The following is a 20,071-nucleotide window of genomic DNA, read 5'->3' as shown; positions in this document are numbered from 1 at the left end:
ACGTTGTGGAAGAGCGACTAGAGAATGAATCTGGCGGGCAAAGTGACGTGCTAGGTGATGAACTCCAGAACACAGCTCGTCCCGTCATAAATGCCGAAACGCCAGACGACGAGGACACGGAGATCACAGCTCCTCCTACGCCTCCTGCAAAGAGCTCCCCGCCCGCAGAGAAAATGCTTGGAAATATCCCTCCTGCCACCGCACGTCGTTCAATTGATCCAAATGGCGTGCACGAGAAAATGCCTCCCACCCCTTCTAGTACCACCACCCCTACTTCTGCAACTTCACACCGACGTTCGCTCACTATGTCCAAAGGTCGCACCGTGTCAGTTGTACTCATATCTTCCGCGTTGGAAACTATCCTTTCATCTAAGGATGCAAAGCGTTCCGGCCCACTGCGGGAGAGTGCGCAGAAGGCTTTGGAGATGGTACGTGCAGGCGAAGGTGGAGACAGACCACGTGAAATATTTGAGCCTTTGCGTCTGGCTTGCGAGACACGCAACGAGAAGCTGATGATCGCCAGTCTGGACTGCATATCAAAACTTATTTCCTATTCTTTCTTTGCTGAGCCTTCATCCGCGCAAATATTGCCTTCCCCGCCTCCCTCTCCAGGTCCTCATGGTCGTCGCTCTATATCAGGTTCCCACACCAGTATCCCTCAACCGTCTCTCGTTGATCTCGTAGTACACACTATAACGGCATGTCATAGCGAAAACACACCTGAAACGGTATCCCTGCAAGTGGTCAAGGCGCTTCTATCCTTAGTGCTATCGCCCACCATTTTTGTCCATCATTCCTCTCTTTTGAAAGCGGTACGAACAGTTTATAATGTTTTCTTGTTGAGCACAGATCCTGTCAACCAAATGGTGGCTCAAGGTGGATTGACGCAAATGGTACACCATGTCTTTTCGCGGTGTAAGGTCGATCAAAGGAGCAATGATACCGACGAGGCTTCTACTCTCAAATCATCATTAAGCTCTGAGACCCTGGTTACTTCTCAGCCGACGACATTACCTTCTTCGACGCCGCGACCATCCTTAGACACGCTTCATGGAGCTCCGGCAGGTGTGATATCAGCAGCTCCCAATCGTAAAGCATCTGGGCTGGAGGAACCTCGAGGCTATTCGTCGCCTGCATCTGATTCGTACCATATGGATAATGCCTCCAAAGACAACACCCCGCTCACACCCCCAATCTCAGAGCCTTCATCGATACCAACCTCGTGAGTAGTCTGCTGGATCAGCCTAATTCAAGTTATTTATATTGTTCTATAGAGATGCTCCTGTAAATGGCCAAGATCCCCTCGAAAGAGAGAATATCCAAGATTACAGAGAGCTAACCACCCAGGACTTGTTCGTCAAAGATGCGTTCTTGGTGTTCCGCGCCTTGTGCAAGCTGACTATGAAGCCTTTAAATTCGGAAAGGTGAGTGTAGATGGATCAATCTGAAAATCACATTTTTATCTTTACATTCAGTGAACGCGACATAAAATCCCATGCTATGCGTTCTAAGCTACTCTCTCTGCATTTGGTTCTTACTGTCTTAAACTCGCATATGCCCCTTTTCAACGATCCATCTGCTATAATCTACTCAAGTTCTTCAAACGACGACACTATGTTCATCCAGGCGATAAATCAATATCTCTGCTTGAGTTTAAGTCGCAATGCTGTTAGCCCCGTTCCCCAAGTGTTTGAAGTGAGCGTGGAGATATTCTGGCGAGTTCTGTCTGGAATGCGGACGAAACTCAAGGTTAGTGCATTATCGTAACGCCCAGTTGCTCCCTGCATTAATGTTTTCACATAGAAAGAAATAGAAGTACTTTTACATGAGATATTCATTCCTATATTGGAGATGAAAACCTCAACTTTGAAACAGAAGGCTGTGATCCTGGGGATGCTTTCCAGACTCTGTCAGGACCCGCAAGCACTGGTTGAGATATATCTCAACTATGATTGTGACAGTGAAGCTGTGGATAATATATATGAACAGTAAGAACATACTTGTGGTATGCATTCGAACCTAATCATTTATCCTTCCTATAGCCTCATGAATATCATCTCCAAAATTTGCACATCACCTTCCAGTTCTACACCACAAAAGGCAAATGATCCTGCTAGTCCGTCGCTACAACCTCATAGCAAGAGTCATAACTCAACTGTACCACCATCCCTCAACAGTACCTCCTTAAGTGTTTCAGGCTCGATGGATACGTCCATGATGGGTCTTTCTGAAGCTCAGCTCCGAAGGCAAGGTCTCGAGTGCATGGTGGCAGTATTGAGGTCGCTCGTTTCGTGGGGAACTGCTGCTGGAAGGACGCCAGGTGAATCTAGTGCAGATCCGACTACTCGCAGTCAGATAGGTGAAGAAACGAGACAAGAGACCGTAACTCCTGATCCTTCTGTCGAAGGCCTCTCCGTTTCTGCCGGCAGCTTTGAGGCCCTTAGGCAGCAGACACCTGATGTGGTGGACGACCCCACTAAATTTGAAAGTGCCAAGCAAAAAAAGACAACGCTATTAGAGGGCATTAAAAAGTTCAATTTCAAGCCGAAACGCGTTCGTGCACCAATTGTTATTTGCTTGACGTGGAATATGACTTTGGTTTTAAGGGTGTACAATTTCTCATAGAAACTGGATTCATCCCGAGCAGGGCTCCGCGAGATGTTGCACAATTTCTTCTTACAACGGATGGCCTTGCGAAAGCAATGATCGGTGAATACCTGGGTGAAGGGTGAGTATTATATATCACATTTATAATCTTCTACTTACAAACAATGGTTTGGTGTCTCGATCAGCGAGGAAGAGAACATCGCTACCATGCATGCCTTTGTCGACCTTCTCGATTTCAGGAATCTTCCATTTATCGATGCTCTTCGAATTTTTTTGCAAGCATTTCGTCTTCCAGGAGAGGCACAAAAAATCGATCGATTCATGCTCAAATTTGCGGAACGATACATTGCGGGTAATGCGCAAACACCATTCGCAAATGCAGGTCTGTAGTTTTGTCATTCAATATACTACGAATTAACATGCGCTCTAGACACGGCTTATGTTCTGGCTTATTCGACGATATTGTTGAACACGGATGCCCATAGTCCGCAGGTCAAGAATCGCATGACCAAAAGTGACTTTTACAAGAACAATCGTGGGATTAATGACGGCGCAAGTCTTCCTGAAGAATTCTTGTCCACTATTTATGATGATATTGTCAAAAATGAAATTCGGATGAAAGATGAGATAGAATCGGCTCCGATTATTCCAACTCCTGGACCTGGATTTGCTAATGCCTTGGCAAACGTTGGCAGAGATCTTCAAAAGGAAGCATATATGCTGCAATCAAATGGTATGGCGAACAAGACTGAGGTAAATATCATGGTCTGTTATAAATTACGCTCTTCTAATCGCTCCATATCCAAGGCCTTATTCAAAACGTTAATGCGCTCCCAGAGAAAGGGATCAAGGACAGGCGATCAATTTTTCAGCGCGTCGCATTTCGTCCATGGCCGACCGATGTTTGAAGTTGCATGGATCCCATTTTTGGCCGGTTTATCTGGACCATTACAGAATACTGATGATTTAGAAATCGTTGAATTGTGCCTGGATGGATTCAAGAATGCAATTCACATCGTCTGCTTTTTTAACCTTGAGTTGCAGCGTAACGCGTTTGTGACGACACTAGGGAAATTTACCTTCCTGAATAACTTAGGAGAAATGAAGGCAAAGAATATGGAGGCCATCAAAACCCTGTTGGATGTTGCTGTCACCGAAGGAAATAGCTTGAAAGGGTCATGGAGGGAGGTTTTGACGTGCGTCAGTCAGTTGGAGCACATGCAACTCATCAGTAGTGGTGTGGATGTACCAGAGTCTGGGAAGAAAGGGTGCGTTTGCTTTGTTCTTCTACTGTGCCCAGTACCTAAATTTTGGGCAGACGATCGCGTAAACTCCCTGCAGAGGAATTAGCGAACGAAAGTCGTTCAACTCATATCACAGTAGCAGCAGATATGGTTTTTTCCCTCAGCCATTACTTATCTGGAGTACTCCTCTTCATCCATTTGTGCGATCATGGCTTACGTTTATTTTTCAGACTGCTATCGTTGATTTTGTCCAAGCACTATGCGATGTTTCATGGGAGGAGATACAGTCTTCAGGTCTCTCTCAACACCCACGCCTATTCAGCCTTCAGAAACTTGTCGAAATTTCCTATTACAATATGAATCGTATTCGATTGGAGTGGTCAAATTTATGGGATATTCTCGGAGAGCATTTTAATCAAGTATGTTTGATATTGATATTTCTCACTCGACTGTCAATACTAACGTATTTACAGGTTTGCTGCCACAATAATCCTCATGTCGGCTTTTTCGCGCTAGATTCGCTTCGCCAACTATCCACTCGCTTCTTGGAAAAAGAGGAGCTACCCCATTTCAAGTTCCAGAAAGATTTTTTGAAGCCTTTCGAATACACTATGACACATAACGCCAATCCAGATATTCGAGATATGGTAAGCAACTATCCCATTCTTTCAATTACGGATGCATAACCCTGCTATAGGTCTTGCAGTGTCTTCAACAGATGGTACAAGCCCGCGTCCAGAACATGCGATCGGGTTGGCGAACCATGTTTGGAGTATTTTCTGCTGCCTCAAGAGTTCTCACCGGTGCGTCTTGGTGTCACCTGCCAGGTGTCAATCTCATTTAGACCTCTAGAACGGATCGCAAGCTCTGCTTTCGAAATTGTCACTAGACTAAACGAGGATCACTTCGCAGCTATCGTCCGACACGGTGCATTCGCCGACTTAACCGTCTGTATTACAGACTTCTGCAAAGTGAGCAAGTATCAGAAGATCAGCTTGCTTGCTATTGCGATGTTGCGTGGTGTTATTCCTGTGATGCTCAAGAGCCCCGAATGTTCCTTCAATCCTGATGGGCAAGCACCCACCGATGATACCATGATTCGTTTCTGGTTTCCTGTACTGTTTGGATTCTACGATATCATTATGAATGGTGAGGACCTGGAGGTTCGGCGCTTGTGAGTCCAGGTCACCTACATATTACTTTCGTCGTAACGATAATTCCAGGGCCTTGGACTCATTATTCACTACTCTCAAGACATATGGCTCAACTTATCCTGTTGAGTTCTGGGACACTGTGTGCCAAGAGCTACTTTTCCCAATTTTCGCTGTCCTGAAGTCAAGTCAAGATGTATCTCGGTTTAGCACTCAAGAAGACATGAGTGTATGGCTTTCTACGACGATGATCCAAGCATTGCGTGACCTCATCGATCTATATACCTTCTACTTTGATATACTCGAGCGCTTTCTTGATGGCCTTTTGGATTTATTGTGTGTCTGTATTTGCCAAGGTATACGATCATTATTAAGCTTGTTTTCTATTTCTCTGATTAGCTATCTTTTGCAGAAAATGACACACTGGCACGAATCGGCACTTCATGCTTGCAGCAGTTCCTGGAGAATAATGTGACAAAGTTAAACCCTTCTAGATGGGAGCGCGTTGCAACTACCTTCGTGAGGCTATTTAGGACGACGACACCGCATCAGTTGTTTGACGACAACTTACGAGTGGAACTTGATGGTAGCAATCCAGACCTACCAGATACAGTCGGTGAGCAAAAGCTATAGGAGCACAGTACATATACTAAACTTGACAACCTGCAGAATCAAATGGTCAAGCTATATTACCCGCTCCTCTTTCGCCCACGAATGAGCGCCCTGTGGTTGAAGTCAAACCTTCTCTCAACGACCGTCGTCGCATTTTCAAACAAATTATCGTTAAATGTGTTCTTCAATTGCTATTGATCGAGACAACCAACGACTTACTTCGCAATGACGCTGTATACAACAATATACCACCGGAACAATTACTGCGATTGATGGGCGTTCTTGATCACAGTTATCAATTCGCAAGGATGTTCAATGACGACAAGGAACTCCGCACAGGGTTGTGGAAAGTTGGCAAGTCGTCTCTCACTGCTCATTTGGAATGGCTTGTAATGACCAGGCATCATTTACTTAATTAATTATACAGGCTTTATGAAACATTTACCCAACCTTCTCAAGCAGGAATCAAGTAGTGCAGCAACTTTGGTGCATGTTTTACTTCGGATGTATTTCGACGAACGCCCAGAACATCAAGCGGCAAGACCGCAAATCGCAGAACGGCTCCTTCCGTATGTATATTTTCCTATCAGCAGAAATTGACTGACCGAGTTAAATGCAGTCTCGGACTGAGCGTGTTACAAGACTACACAAAATTACGTTCAGATACACAGGCAAAAAATATAACAGCTTGGACGCCTGTTGTAGCGGAAATATTAGAGGGCTTTTGTCGATTTGACAACAAAGCAGTATGTGTCGATGCTATCTGAGGAGAATCCTGCTAAACTTCATTTTCTTTCAGTTCGTAAGATATTTACCTGCGATATTCCCTTTAACGACAGGACTCTTAGCCCGCGATATCGCCCCAGAGATTAGGTTGGGCCTGAAGATGTATTTCGAACGGGTCGGATACTCTCAGGGTATAGTAGAAGCTCCACGATAATCATTATTACCTCTCTGTTCCGTCATTTATTCAACCACTTGCAACTAATTGTATATTCCATTTGCTTTGTGCGATTCAATCAAGATAAAACGGTCATAATAAGATCTGAGGAAGCAACAATGATGATGTGATTGATAGGTGCTAATATCCAGTATATCCATTCTGATAGCCATTATTCCCCTGATAGCCCCATCCAGTAGTTTGTGGCATGAACCCTGTAGGCTGAGGTGCGAGTTCTACACAAATGTTAGCATATTCACATACTAAATACATGATTTCTATACTCACGATTAGCGCGCAAAGCATCATATTTATCTTCCAAGGCATTATAAGTAGTGTGAATAACGCAAAAAATGAGATACTCACCTGATGGTACAGGCCCTGTATTATCATTTCCACTAGCAAAAGTGCCCGACTTCATTTGAGCGAAGACATTTGCTGGAGATATGTTGTTGTGTGTATTGTTAGATTGTGAGTATGGCAAGGGAGGGACAGGCGGTGGCTGAGAAAACGATGGATTGAAACCAGTGGGATCTAAATAGGAATTTGATATTATTCTGAAGTGTATGATGTATGAATAAACTTACTGGTTGAAACAGGTTGGAAAGAGGGTGCAGATGAAAAATTCCCGAAATTTCCAGTTGGAATACCTGTGGGCTGCGGTAGCATCGGGCTGGAAGACTGGAATCCAGAAGTGGGGAATCCGGTGGGTTGTGAAAGGAGTGGTTGAGAAGAAGGGGGGAAGCCCGTCGGCTGGGACTGAAGGAAAGGAAGCTGTGGCTGGGCCTGGGCCTGGAAAGGAGAAGAAGTGTTAGATATACGAGTAGGAACAAAACTATTGAAGCCTGTTGTGGTGGGAATCAAAGGTTGCAGTAAACTCTGATTAGCAGGGACAGGAGCAAATGGACCGCGAGGACCGTTTTGTTGCTGGGGGAGGAACATTCCGGTTTGTTGGCTTTGCAAATGTTGGCCCATAGGTGCAGGAGACGACCCCATACCAAGGCCAGAATTAAATCCGGCAGGCGGAGGAGAGGAAATGGCAGGAGAAGGGCGAGAGCCTGGTGGGGTGGATGCGGGTCCTGCGGGGACGGACTGGTTACTCCTCAGCTGGCTTAAACGAGCGAGCTGATCGAAAAGTTCAGCGTCTGTCTTTGCAAGACCACTGCCACCTCCCGATGATTGTTGAGGTGCTTGTACAGGAGGTGTAGGCTGAGGCGCAGGAGGCGCTGACGGTGCCCTGGGTGGTGCAGCAGCTGGGGTAGGAGTAGGGGCAGCTGCAGGCGGCTTTGAACCCGGTCTATTAGTCCAAGCATCATCATCAAACCCGCCTGCCGCTGGGACTGCCGAACTAGACCTTTGAGGCGGCTGTACCAATGCAGGAGAAGACGGGATTCCAACAGGGCTGGCGACAAGAGGAGATGAGGTGCGTTGTATTTGTCCCGATGCTGTAGTGATAGCATTCAAATCGACGGTAGCAGGAGGGAGACTTTTGCTAGGCTGTGGCCTACCCCGACGTTGGGTGTTGTTTTTCAAGACACCGTCAGGACTAGTAAACAAATTCGTTGGTGGTTTTCGCGCTGTATTCTCCTCCTCTTGTAGTTGCTTGGCAAGCTCTTCATCTCGAAGTAATTGACCATTCGCAGCCTTCGGCTTCGCATACTTCTGTTGGATGACCTTGTTGACACGAATGATGTCACCTTCCCGCAAACCCAATGAGCGCATGGTTGATTCCGTGATGTCTGGCAAGATAGCTTCGTCGATCTTATCTCTCTCGAACGAAGAAGCATAGCGGGTACAATCATCAACATCACAGCCAGCCGAAAGAAAGAATTCGAACCAGTCGACCTGTGGACCTTTCTTGACAGGTTGTTGCATAGTGGCCCGCTTGGTAGCCTCTGACTGCTTTTTCTTCAAGGCTAGCGGTTGATCATCATCATCATCATCTTGGGGAGATCTCCGAGATGAAGAGGAAGAATTTTTCTTGCTTGACAACTTCTCAACATAACGCATGTCCTCGAGCGACATTTTCTCTGACGGGACCTCGATGACAACGCCGTTGGCTTTGTGGAGCCTGAGTTTACCATTGGAAAAGCCAAGGAACGCAGCTTCAACACGGAACTCCCCGCTCCTGTCGTGCCATATCCGCGTTGATTCAGGGGGAGGGCCACCTGTATATTATCGGCTCAGACCTGAAAAAGTCATTCCAGTAAAACAAACTTACGTCTATCGCTGGAACTACGACCTCCTCCAGACGATGATTCGCCGCTAGTCTTCGAGGCCTTACGTTGTGATTGAGATGATTGAGGTCGACTGTGTGATTGTGAGTGTCAATAATGTGCAATAATGGGGAGTGGATACAAATACTGACGGTGACTGGCTGTGTTCCCTTTCTTTCTGGGCTTTGACGCGCTTTGCCTCTTCTTGGCGTTGTTTTTCCAGCTCTTCCGCTTCCGCCTCTGCTGCCGCACGTGCCTTCTCACGTCGTTTCCTTTCGACCTCGGCAGCAGCAGCAGCAGCCTTAGCACGCCGCTCTTGTTCCTGTTTCTTGCGCTCACGTTCACGTTCTTCATCCGCGCGCTGTTTTGCTGCACGCTCCTCCTCCAAACGTGCCTCGCGCTCACGGATAGCTGCTCCGTCGTCCACCGGTTCAGACGTTTGTGCAGATGAAGTGCTCTGTGTGAAGTATGAAAGACTTCTCACGAAACAAAAAAAAAAAAAAAACATAGTTAAAACTGACCTCGAGATAAGAGGCTGGTACAACGCCTTCTTCACCATGGGTATTCCTGCACTTCCACCATTCATCACCGCCCTTCTCAAGGACATGGAGGTGTTCGCCTTCCTGTACCGACAGTTCATCGGATCCCGTCCCCTCGAAATCATATAAAGCTATAGCAGCTTCTCCGTCAGTATCCGAGGCTTCTTCGTCCGCACCATTGTAGACAGTGGGAACATCGGCCTCCGCCCCTTCTTCATCTTCATCTTCGTCAGGCTCTCTAGGAGGTATGATAGCAGGCGACTCCTCCGCGAATCGCACACCGTTCTTCTTGTTTGGACTAGGAGTACGAGCCGGAGGAGACCTCGTGCCATTGCTTAGGGCGCTGTTAGCTTCCAAAGAAGACCTAGGTACGGTGGAAGAGGCTTTGGACGATTCAAGCTTGGAAACGACAGCATCTGCGGTATCTTTGGAACCCACGTTGAAGTGCAATTTGATGGGAGTAGGTCCTCCGACCTCAATGTGAACATGTTTCGACTTTTCGACGCTGATGTTCTCAATGTGAACGGTTTGCCACTTTTGGACTGGCGTCTGTTGCTAATGTCGGCTATTATAACAATCAAGAAGAATGTGCGATCTCACCTTGTCGGATTCACTTGCAAAGAACACAGCACCATTGCCAACACCAAGGGTACCTTTCTTCTTCTTACCCTTCTCGTTGACCTCTGACACTGACCATGTCTTGATGTCGTCAGCCTGAGCTTTGGTGGGAGCTGCAGCCACGAGCACTGCCGGATCCATGTACATGCTCACTGGGCGTGCAGGAGGGGGAGGCTAGGAACGTACAGATGAGATAGCATACATTTACGTATATACTGGGTGCTCACCGATGGTGGAATTATGATATGAGGTACAGATGGTTTAGACTGCTCGTCGGTTATCTGAACGCACGAGGTGTGAACAAGGGGCAATATGGAAAATCAACTCAACGACATACCTCATCGACGTAGTTTCCGGGAACAAACCCGGCTTTTCCACCTTCTTTCTCGCTCTGGACCAAGATCCAGTCATCTTCCTTGTCGAAGACCAGCAATACTTCATCTTCTTTGACAGAAAGCTCGCCTGGAGCGGATGCCTCATAATCGTATAGAGCTTTGACCATCGACGTGTGTTCTGCCTGAATATGGATGAATGAGGTAGTTAGATTATGGTGCTGGGACTTGCGAATGATGGGAAATAACACCGACCTGTTCGACATAGGCGGCAGGCACAAGCCCAGAAGGGCTTTCTTCGTCCTGCGTTTCACCTCTGACCTTGACTTTCCACCAACTAGAGACGTTCTATTCAGAAAGTGGAACCACAATAGAACTGATTGATGCACTCAACTCGTCATCTGTTCTCTCCAGGAGAAAGAGCATCTGGTTCTCTTTGATTGCTATTTCATCTTCTGACTGAGGTTCGTAGTCATATGAAGCCCTGAGGACAGCCAGGTATTCTTCAGATTCTGCAGCCATGTCGTACCAACTCGAAGCTAAGACAATGAATATTTCCCGTGTTGCTGGCGGAGGTGTTGAGACTCGGAAGTGTGGCTATGGTATGGCAGTATTGCCTGTTTGGTCCTGTTTCAGACCCACGGATGCTCTAGTACCTTTACTATGCAGTCCAGCAGGTAGTATCGAAACCTGTAATATGCTGAATCGTCGGTATTGTCTGGTCCTGTTTGAAGTGAAATGTAAACGCAAGAGAGTACAGGGATGAGGCTCAGCGCTCAGACTTTCCAGCAAAGGGCGCAACCGGCACCGCCCATTCATAGGCGTCGCGTCTAAACTCATCCGCAGTCGCTGCAATGCTACAAACTTCAATTCGTCTTTCCTACTGCTCGTACAACAATCTCTTACACTACTGGAAGCACTAAAACACTCTACAACATACAGATGGTTTGACTATATCTAGAGGTGGCGCTAGGGACGTACAATAATTGCCAATTCGTGGTATCGTACCAACATGTGATCAGAAGCCATCAGGAGTTCTAAGCTAAACGGCAATGCAAGATGCAGTCTGATCACCATTACGCGTTGGATAAAGAGACGCTCGATACGCCTTCAGCTACTTCGTCGATCCGGCTATCAATCAGTTTTGTAACCTGAGCGGAAAGACAATTTTAGTTGATGTGATGTATAGTGACCCGTTCCTTGTGCTCACCTTTCCAATGGCCACCGTTCTCCCTGAAAACGTTCATGGCGTCAATTGTATGTATTATGTAGTGTATATTAGATACGGACCTTCATCTCTGAGGGTGAAACGGCCTAGCTGTGGATAGTCTACGAAACGCTCGATACAAATAGGCGCAGTGGTCTCAACGAGCGCCACGATCTTCTGACCTGAGGAGGATGGAAGATGTCACCTTAAGCACAATACTTCGGTTGATATCTAACTTACCCCTCTTGGCAAATTGAGGTGGTTTTTTTGATTTGCGACCTGTCGTTTTGTCAAAGTAATGCAACAAAGCCTGAAATCAAATGTCAAGTGAGAATTTCAGAGGAAATTATCAAAAAAGATTATTACGCACAGGTAGTGTAACCTCCTCTGACAAAGTATGGATGTGCATTACCGCTGAGTAACCCGCACATATAATGCTCTTATGCTCTAGAATAGCTAGTTGTGCTTCGAATTGGCGCACAGAGTGTACAGGAGTTTTGGGGCTTGTGAGCACGAATCCAGGAGTGATATCCTCATCTTCAACACCACGCAAACGTACGCGCACATTGTCTCCACAAAGTGCTTTGGAGATTTCATCCTCTAGCTCATTGTAGATGGCGGCAACTTCAACGAAAACCCTGTTCGGCATAAGAATCAGGTTGTCTCCCTTGCGCATATGGCCAGACTCAATTTTCCCGACCACGATCGCACCCATATCTTTATATTTTTCAGATATGGGCATCATCAATGGCGAGTTAATTTTTCTGTCAACCATAGGCATGTGATCCATATGTTCAAGGAAAGATGGGCCGCTGAAATGGCAGTCAATAAACAGAACGGTGAAGTCAATGCAGTGTTCACTTACTCCCACCAGGAACAATCAGACTTGGAAACACGGTCCTTCAAGTTCATGCCGGTATATGCAGAGACAGGTATGAAAGTAACGTCGGTTTTGGGATTGAAACCGGCTGCCTTGATGAATGGCGTCAATTTATCTTTAATTTCGTTGTATCGCGACTGTTCCCATTTCACGGTGGGCTCGTCCATTTTGTTGATAACGACGATTACTTTAGACACGCCGGCTGTCTTCACCAACATGATATGCTCTCGTGTCTGACCACCCTTCTCGAAGCCCGTCTCGAATTCACCCTTGCGGGCAGAAATCACAAGTATTGCGACATCTGCTTGAGCGGCACCAGATATCATAGAAGGCACATATGTTTTATGGCCTGGAGCATCCAAGATAGTGTATCGGCGCATGTCTGTTTCAAAGTAGGCACGACCGACTTCGACTGTTTTTCCTTTACTACGCTCCTGAGGAGTGGAATCTAGGGCCCAGCTGAGGTACCAACTCTCTCTCCCGGCTTCTTTGGCTTCACGCTCGTATTTTTCCATGGTCCGTTTGTCGACTGAACCGGTGATATAGAGCAGATTTCCGCCCAGCGTACTTTTGCCAGCATCTACATGTCCGATAAAGACGATGTTCAAGTGTTCCTTTACTTCACGAAAGAAAAAGACCTCAGAACTGCAGGATCGGTACTACACTGAATGAGGAATGGTCCTACCGTCACCATAAAGATCCTTAAGTACTTCTCGATCAGCAACGGCTTGTACTTCTCTTGCGATGGCCAGCGTATCTGTCTTTGCCTTGTCCATTGTGAACACCTTTTTGTCGTGCGTTGAGGGAGCGGGGGAGTTGGCATGAGATGAAGCAACTGATGGCGTAGCATGAGTGGTATCTGCGCGTTTATGGACGGCTGATGCTGGGGTAGATGTACCAGTGCTAGCGGGTGTGACTGGATGGTGTACGGCTGCTGGTGCTGGTGCTGGTGCAGGGGGAGGTTTAGCACCACCGATATTCAAAGAGATTGTTGGAGGAGGAGCTGGTGCTTCTGTTTGCAGGGGACGTTCGACAGGTGCCAGCGAAGGCTGGGGTGCACTAGGCTGTGGTGCACGGAGAGTTCGTCCTGGCACGAACTCAAAAGCGCCAGCATTTAGTCTGCTCATTTCTGAATACTGCTTTTTGCTGATCTGGACAATCAGAGCGATGGGGTGATGTGCAGACAGACGACTGAGAAATTTTGGGCTTTATCGTTTTATGCCGATCCAGGCATGTGCCCAACTGTGGCGCGGTCCCGTTTCAAGTTGCTCTTGACTCAAGACTCATTGCTTGTTACACTACCGGGACCGAATACATCATCGAACTAGAAGAAAACAGCCTCACCGCCATCGCAGACGGCGTCGTCGTATAGATTGTCTTTCGCAATGTCTTTGGGGTCAGAACTTGTAGACGTCCTCAGCGCTGGCTCTTCTCTTTTAGACACCAACCCTCCCAATCCCGGGTCAGAGCTGAAAACCGTTTTGTTGGCAAGACTTTCTAGGCATTACACTATTCTTGGCCAGCACGATCGCACTACAGAATTCAAGTCAGAAACGATAGAGAAAGTCCAGCTCGAGACTGCTCAAGGGGCTCTTGATGTAGTGGAACGTGTACAGCAGATCCTACAAGTCGACGAACCAACCGATGATGAAGCACGTTCTGTGGATAAAGAACCACATACGTCTCCAGGTGATGCACCAGCTATCGGAACCCGTGATCTGGCGCATTTGCGTACTCTCTTGTCCATGATATTCAGGTGGGGCATCGACCCTCTCCTTATCGAGCTGGCAGCATCCTGGTCAACTAAACCTCCATCCCGTGCTACTCCAAAAATTATCGACCTTACCAATACTCCCGATGTTTACAAACAATTATCATTCATGACCTCACGTTTGATGGGTCTGTTATTTCCTGGAGGGCTGCAAGGGTCCATGCCGCAGACATTAATCACTAGCACTCTGCTAGTTCGACATACGGCCCATTTGCTTAAACCATGTATTGCTCTTGGATGGCTTCCCAGGTCTTTGGCCTCCGATGCAATGCTTACTTTGCACGATCTACGACCTTTAGTATCTCGTTTTCTAGGAATGTACGTCTGTCATCGACTACATATGTAATCAGAAATAGTTAATGCAAGAGCATTTTTATCTTAAGTCTGCCTCCTTCGCAAACTATCACTGCCTTGGGTGCTATTTTGTCAAGTAGTCCGTCTCCCATTCCGCATATCCGCAAAGCCTGCTCTTCCCTTCTGAGCAGACAACTCCTTCGTCCTCAAGGTGTGCGTGGTCTTTGTGCTGCTGTTTTTGGAGAGCAGGAAGGCGCTGAGGATGCGCCATTGGAGAAATTTGATCATGTCACTCGAGTATTAACTGCCGTCCCTGCGGGAATGAAACCAGAGGTTTGTCGTTGTTCATTTCGTATCAGTAGGTCCCGTTTCATCAATTTAGTGCGCAGGAATACTTCAATATCATCTTACCTCGGATTGTTGCTCTTGTTTCGAATGACTCGCCGCCAACGTATAGGCGTGCAGCTTGCCTTACGATCTCTCGTATGTTGGCTTCGGATACCGAGTTTCCGTTTCCCCATCAAATATTCGCGTCTTCCATCGCGCTCCCTATCTTACACGACCCCCTTGTTTACTTGACGAGTGACATCCCTGATATCATTGCCAAAAGGATACCTCCATCGCCTGATGCTCATACGTCCTTCTCAGAGGTGTCTTCTACCCCTGGGATGGCGATATCTACGTTGCTCTTGCTCCTGCTCAATACAGATCCTTCTCCCACCTTTATATCTAATGTGCTCTCCCCTGTCATACCGACCTTATATTCCCTTCTCTATCACTTGGATCAAACAAAATTGTCAGACCCTGTATTAAAGGAGTCCATCAAAGGTCTCCTCACAACATGGGGAAGAGTCATTGATCGAAAGGAGGGCCTCGATATAATGAATAACATTCTGCGAGGAGATCGGATAGGCTGGCAAGTGGACGTCACAGGAGAGGTTAAGAGAGTAGACTGGCAAGTACCTTTCGGGCTCCCAATCCTACCGTAATTTATTAAACTGTGAGACCTTATAGGTCAGATCGCCCTGAAAAACTGTCGCTCCTGACTCCAGAAGATCTTCGTCGCCAAGAGGAGACCGAGGAGATTGATATGGATTTATTTGATCTCTATCCTAATCCAACCCATCTTGTGCAATATTTCAAGTCACTAGATCGACCTGACATCACCTCTGAACTCTTTGTCGAATTACTGGAAGTCTATCAAAAAACCAAGGGCATCAAAAATATCGACCCATTACGGTACGAATCTTTGTTGTCTTGTTTTTACGGGACTGTTTTTGCTGAGGGTGATGTCAAGGGTGATGCTTTATCTACAGCTCATTATTCAAATGCAATCACAATTAGCTGGAAATGCTTCGTCAAACATCCTTAGTAAACCAGAGCATATTCTGCTATTTGTGAAGCATGCCCTAGAACCCTCAGATGTTGGTCAGCCTGAAGGGCAGTCTCGTGAACCCCAGGGGTCAATGCATGGCTTAAGTTTGAAAGATTTGAGGATCGTCCCCGAAGAAGATGACGACTCTCTTCAGGATAGCGACAGCGACGACGAGACACCAGAGCATGGAGGGCTGGACTATGAAATGATTGAAACAGCGGTGAATCTTCTTCTGGCCACACTTGAAGGTAAGTCATCATTAACAATTCTAGAATATTCCATTGACTATTTCCAATTCACAAAGCGAACCAGACTCTTTCTGCGCGTAGTGCTCCTGTGCTAAATGACATCTTTGTATTATTGGAACCTTTAGCGCACCAGAGCTCACAGACAATAATACGACTAACGAGGGAAGCGAGGATGGTCATGACCGCTCGGTTGGCTTCTACCTCCACTGTATGGCCCTCATCTCAAAGAACAGTCGAAGAAGATGACCCGCAAGAAATCTACCAAAAATCCTTGAAACTCCTTCAAGATCCCATTCTGCCTGTTCGAGCGCATGGACTCCTGCTCCTGAGACAGTTAGTGTCGTCACGCTCACCTTCATCAGACAGCCAAACGATAGATCGGGCACTGGCACCTGCCATTTTGTCGATATTCATGCAATCCGTGCAAGATGAGGACTCGTACATTTTCTTGAACGCTGTTCAAGGCTTGTCTGCGATGGTTGATTTTTTCGGCAAAGATGTACTTAGGAGTCTTGTTGGAACCTATGCCCAAAAGTTGGATGGTATATCAGGCAGCACGTTAACCCCACAGGATGTGGATACAAGGTCTCGAGTTGGAGAGGCACTGGGCCAGGTCATTAGAAGATGTGGGGAGGCCTTGGGAATATATGGCAAGGATATTTATTACATCTTCATTTCTGTTCAAAACTGACTTTTGATATTTCGAATGAAGTGGACATAATTGTGCCTCCACTTTTCCAGCTTTTTCGATCATCTTACGCCCCTACAGTTTTGCGCACCTCCGCGATATCCCTTCTCACAGAATGTATCAAGACAAACTCTATTGCTCTCTCAAGCTATGTGGATGACCTTGCTGATGCCATGGTGGATCTCCTGCAAGTAGAAATGCCCTCTACTCATCAAACTCCAAGTACTAGTGATGAAAGTGAACAAACCATCGACTCGAATCCTACATCCACTTACACTAAATATCCGTCGCTTCGACGTGCTGCGCTGCATTTCCTTTCTCTTCTCATTCGTTCGACTACAGAGCACGTCTATGATTCTGACTTCCATGAAGGATCGATCTCCGGGGCCTTCATGAAGAGAGCAAAGATAACACTTAGTTATGTTGCTTCGGCAGACCAGGATGGGATGGCGAGAGTAATGGCACGAGAAGCCAATGAAGAGCTTGACCAGTTGAACCGAGCTTTGATGGGGTTATAGCATCAGTGGTCCCTATATTATATCTTACCCCAGTTCTCCAGATAATTAATATCAGCATGAAGACGAGTGAAAGACATGATCAAGGTTTCTTATCACAAAAACAAAGTTTTCCTGGGTATCTATATTGATTATATCATATGTATATTCGAGAGCAACGAATTGCATGGTAAAATATGTTCACCCCGTATCTGTCTCAAATGTGGTAATCTAGGGACATCTGAGTCAATTGAAAGGTCAAATTCTTGTTGGTTCGAAAGACACAAGCCTTTAAACAAAGGCAGTTAGACCGCGGATTGTGACGTTGGCCGAAACCTGCAATCCGCGATGAACTGCGGAACCTCGTATCCACACAATGCGCATTACTCGCACGAACATGACTTCAAGTTCAGCTGTTTGGTATAGGAACATTTCCCGTAGCCCTACTTATTTCGTCTACGCGCTGTCGAAAGTTTTTCCATTTTCCCCCACTAATCTGAAGGAAAGGGTATTGCTCTCCAGAAGGCTCAACCGATGAACCTAGCTTCAGAAACGGGTTCGAAACAGCGCGATAAAAGGCCATATGTAGCGCTTTGAAAATCTGGTTTCGAAAGTCAAGCTCAATCATTAGAGCTGGGAAAATAACTCCACGTACCATGATGACTTCTGCATCCCTCACTACTGAATCCGTCAGAGCCAGAGCGATAACGATTTTCACTTTCAATGGCGTCATGTACCCGTACACTGCAACATCATCCATTGCATATAGTAGACCCAAGTAGCATTCCGTGGCTTTGGCGTCTGCATTTACTGAGGAGCAGGCATATTCAGAGCTCGTCGATAAAAACACCCAATATCAAAGATGCTGACTGCGTTCTTCAAATACATCCAGACTTGTGTGTGCAATGTAATGATATTTGAGCTCATCTCCTTTGTGAAATGTTCGTATGAGAATCGGGTGGTTCTGTGGAGAAATGAATGCTACAGCATTCAATCGAAGCGGAGGTGGCATTACAAGTTGAAGAACAAATCGGATACGCGTTCACCAGGTCACGCGGGTGTAACGCTTCGGTGTGACTTCGAATTAGGGGTTACATCAAATCACTTGCCAGTGGTGAAAGGTACGCGTATACGAGGTCTAAGTCTGAATAATCATAAAACTGTGTATAGTAGGCAAACAAATTTACGTAGGTGGCCTAAGACATAAGCCCTTGATCCATAGACCCACGCAAACGGGATCCATAAACCCTTACGCCCAGACCGAGGTCCACAATTTGACTTGAAAAGAGGAAAGCAGACAGGGCTAACACACCATGCTGCTTGATCAAAACCAAACATTATGTTTGAACAACCGGGGCAAGTGCCTACTGCCAGGGTTAGACTCTCGTAATACCCCCGACACCAATGCCTGAGGCACATACCTTCTTTATGAGCTCATAGATTCTTCTCTGTCCCGCGAACAAAATAGCTGCCGTGAGGACACTCTGAGTGACCTTACTGCCAATGCCCTTGTACAGCCCTTGTATACCCTCGTCCCTTAAAATTGTCAGAAGCCCATCCAAAGAGGACTTATACTGAAGAGCGTGAGCATGTCCTGCCTGGAGCCTACTCTTTACAACGCTGAAAACGACAAAAGGTCACATATGGAAGTGAACTGCTTTCAGAAAAATTCGACTCACATGTAAGGATAGGTTATAGATGTGGCGACTGTACAAATGCTTCAGTAAGCAGACAGGATATCTTCTCAACAGCATATGCTTACCCAGCTTAGATAGTGCACCCAAAAAGAAGAAATCCCAGTCCGATAGAACTGCGACGGCAGCAACAAGACCGGCTGCTCGCATTTTCTCCGTTCTTGTCCGGATGAGCATATTCTTAAGCTGTTCGAAAATAGTGTATTGCAACACTGGATTTATGACCAAGACCAAAGCAGGACCTATGCCGCGCCAAAATGCGCCTACACCATCTTTTGCGAGAATGTTTCGGATGGTTTCCACAAAGCCAAGCTTCTTCACCACGGTTTTTGCCTGAGAGGGATCCGAAGATGGGTACTCAACGGTGTGAACAGCTTGAGAGGTTTGAACAACCCATATAGGATTGCTGATGATTGTTGTAGCAGAACCTGCAAGCAAATCAGGATGCTGAGCCGATTAACCTCGACCGGGAAAACATACCAGCTATCAGTCCAGCTATTATCGACTCGATGGTGCTTAACGCTTTACTCCCCGCCCTTGAATTGAGAATGGCTCCTCTCGACCGCTCGTAAAAGTAGTAATACACGCTATCCATCATTCGTCTTGTCGGGAGCGCGGACTGAGTTTTCGAACGAGGATGCTCACCCATTCGTGACTGCTATACCCAACAGGCTAGAATTGAGGCCACTATAAAGGCCTAAAACGCCTTCTCTTTTGATGATATCAAGGACGGCCTGGTAGACAGGCTGGAGGGGACGGAATATCAACACGGTTATAACACCAGAAAACGGGAGTAAAGTATGGCGCACCTTCGACTCATTTTTGGTCTCTACTGCAGCCCGCGTAGATAAGACTATCAAAGGACTGGTCGACAGAAATATATGTGAGCTCAAAGCGATACCACGTTAGAAACAGGAGCTACTTACTATGTAGCCGACATGGCCACGATTCCTCCTGTCGCACCGGCCAATGCATGAATTGTAGAATCACTAGGCATGATAGCAATAATATGGTGATGGGGTTTGAAGGTATGGCTGGTCAGAACTTTATCGTGAAAATGTGATTTTCAAGTTTCTGCGAGGATGTAATGCCGGGTACCGCACATTCCGACTATGGAAGCCTTGAAGAAATTGAATGTAGGGAAAATCACATGACTCTCAC

General features: G+C 46.6%; 3 protein-coding genes across 3 annotated transcripts; 1 reads left to right on the top strand and 2 right to left on the bottom strand.

Annotated features, from left to right (window-relative positions):
• Window positions 1–239: 239 nt before the first annotated feature.
• SERLADRAFT_447130 (uncharacterized protein) lies at window positions 240–6,732 on the top strand (the record flags this gene model as incomplete). The annotated part of the gene is made up of 20 exons (XM_007315934.1): window positions 240–1,065; window positions 1,325–1,424; window positions 1,476–1,749; window positions 1,804–1,988; window positions 2,043–2,553; window positions 2,607–2,728; window positions 2,793–2,989; window positions 3,038–3,360; window positions 3,415–3,875; window positions 3,926–4,031; window positions 4,082–4,270; window positions 4,325–4,498; window positions 4,549–4,654; window positions 4,704–5,025; window positions 5,075–5,358; window positions 5,415–5,618; window positions 5,672–5,968; window positions 6,042–6,183; window positions 6,234–6,360; window positions 6,414–6,732. The coding sequence occupies 20 exons, from the start codon at window positions 240–242 to the stop codon at window positions 6,552–6,554; spliced, it is 5,091 nt and encodes a 1,696-aa protein (XP_007315996.1).
• A 4,379-nt stretch (window positions 6,733–11,111) lies between these two features.
• SERLADRAFT_447127 (uncharacterized protein) lies at window positions 11,112–13,586 on the bottom strand (the record flags this gene model as incomplete). Its single annotated transcript, XM_007315933.1, has 8 exons — window positions 11,112–11,410; window positions 11,470–11,492; window positions 11,550–11,648; window positions 11,707–11,776; window positions 11,837–12,278; window positions 12,332–12,965; window positions 13,032–13,131; window positions 13,231–13,586. 8 exons carry the CDS (start codon window positions 13,471–13,473, stop codon window positions 11,336–11,338), a joined length of 1,686 nt encoding a protein of 561 aa, XP_007315995.1.
• A 3,195-nt stretch (window positions 13,587–16,781) lies between these two features.
• On the bottom strand, window positions 16,782–20,018 carry SERLADRAFT_462133 (uncharacterized protein; the record flags this gene model as incomplete). Its single annotated transcript, XM_007315932.1, has 11 exons — window positions 16,782–17,447; window positions 17,506–17,817; window positions 17,872–18,026; window positions 18,087–18,580; window positions 18,638–18,836; window positions 18,896–18,923; window positions 18,979–19,338; window positions 19,391–19,497; window positions 19,556–19,656; window positions 19,720–19,774; window positions 19,837–20,018. 8 exons carry the CDS (start codon window positions 19,905–19,907, stop codon window positions 18,554–18,556), a joined length of 948 nt encoding a protein of 315 aa, XP_007315994.1.
• Window positions 20,019–20,071: the final 53 nt, after the last annotated feature.

Source organism: Serpula lacrymans (genome assembly GCF_000218685.1).
Source record: "Serpula lacrymans var. lacrymans S7.9 unplaced genomic scaffold SERLAscaffold_4, whole genome shotgun sequence".
Lineage (NCBI taxonomy): Eukaryota > Fungi > Basidiomycota > Agaricomycetes > Boletales > Serpulaceae > Serpula > Serpula lacrymans.
This window is presented reverse-complemented; position numbering and strand designations above follow the sequence as displayed.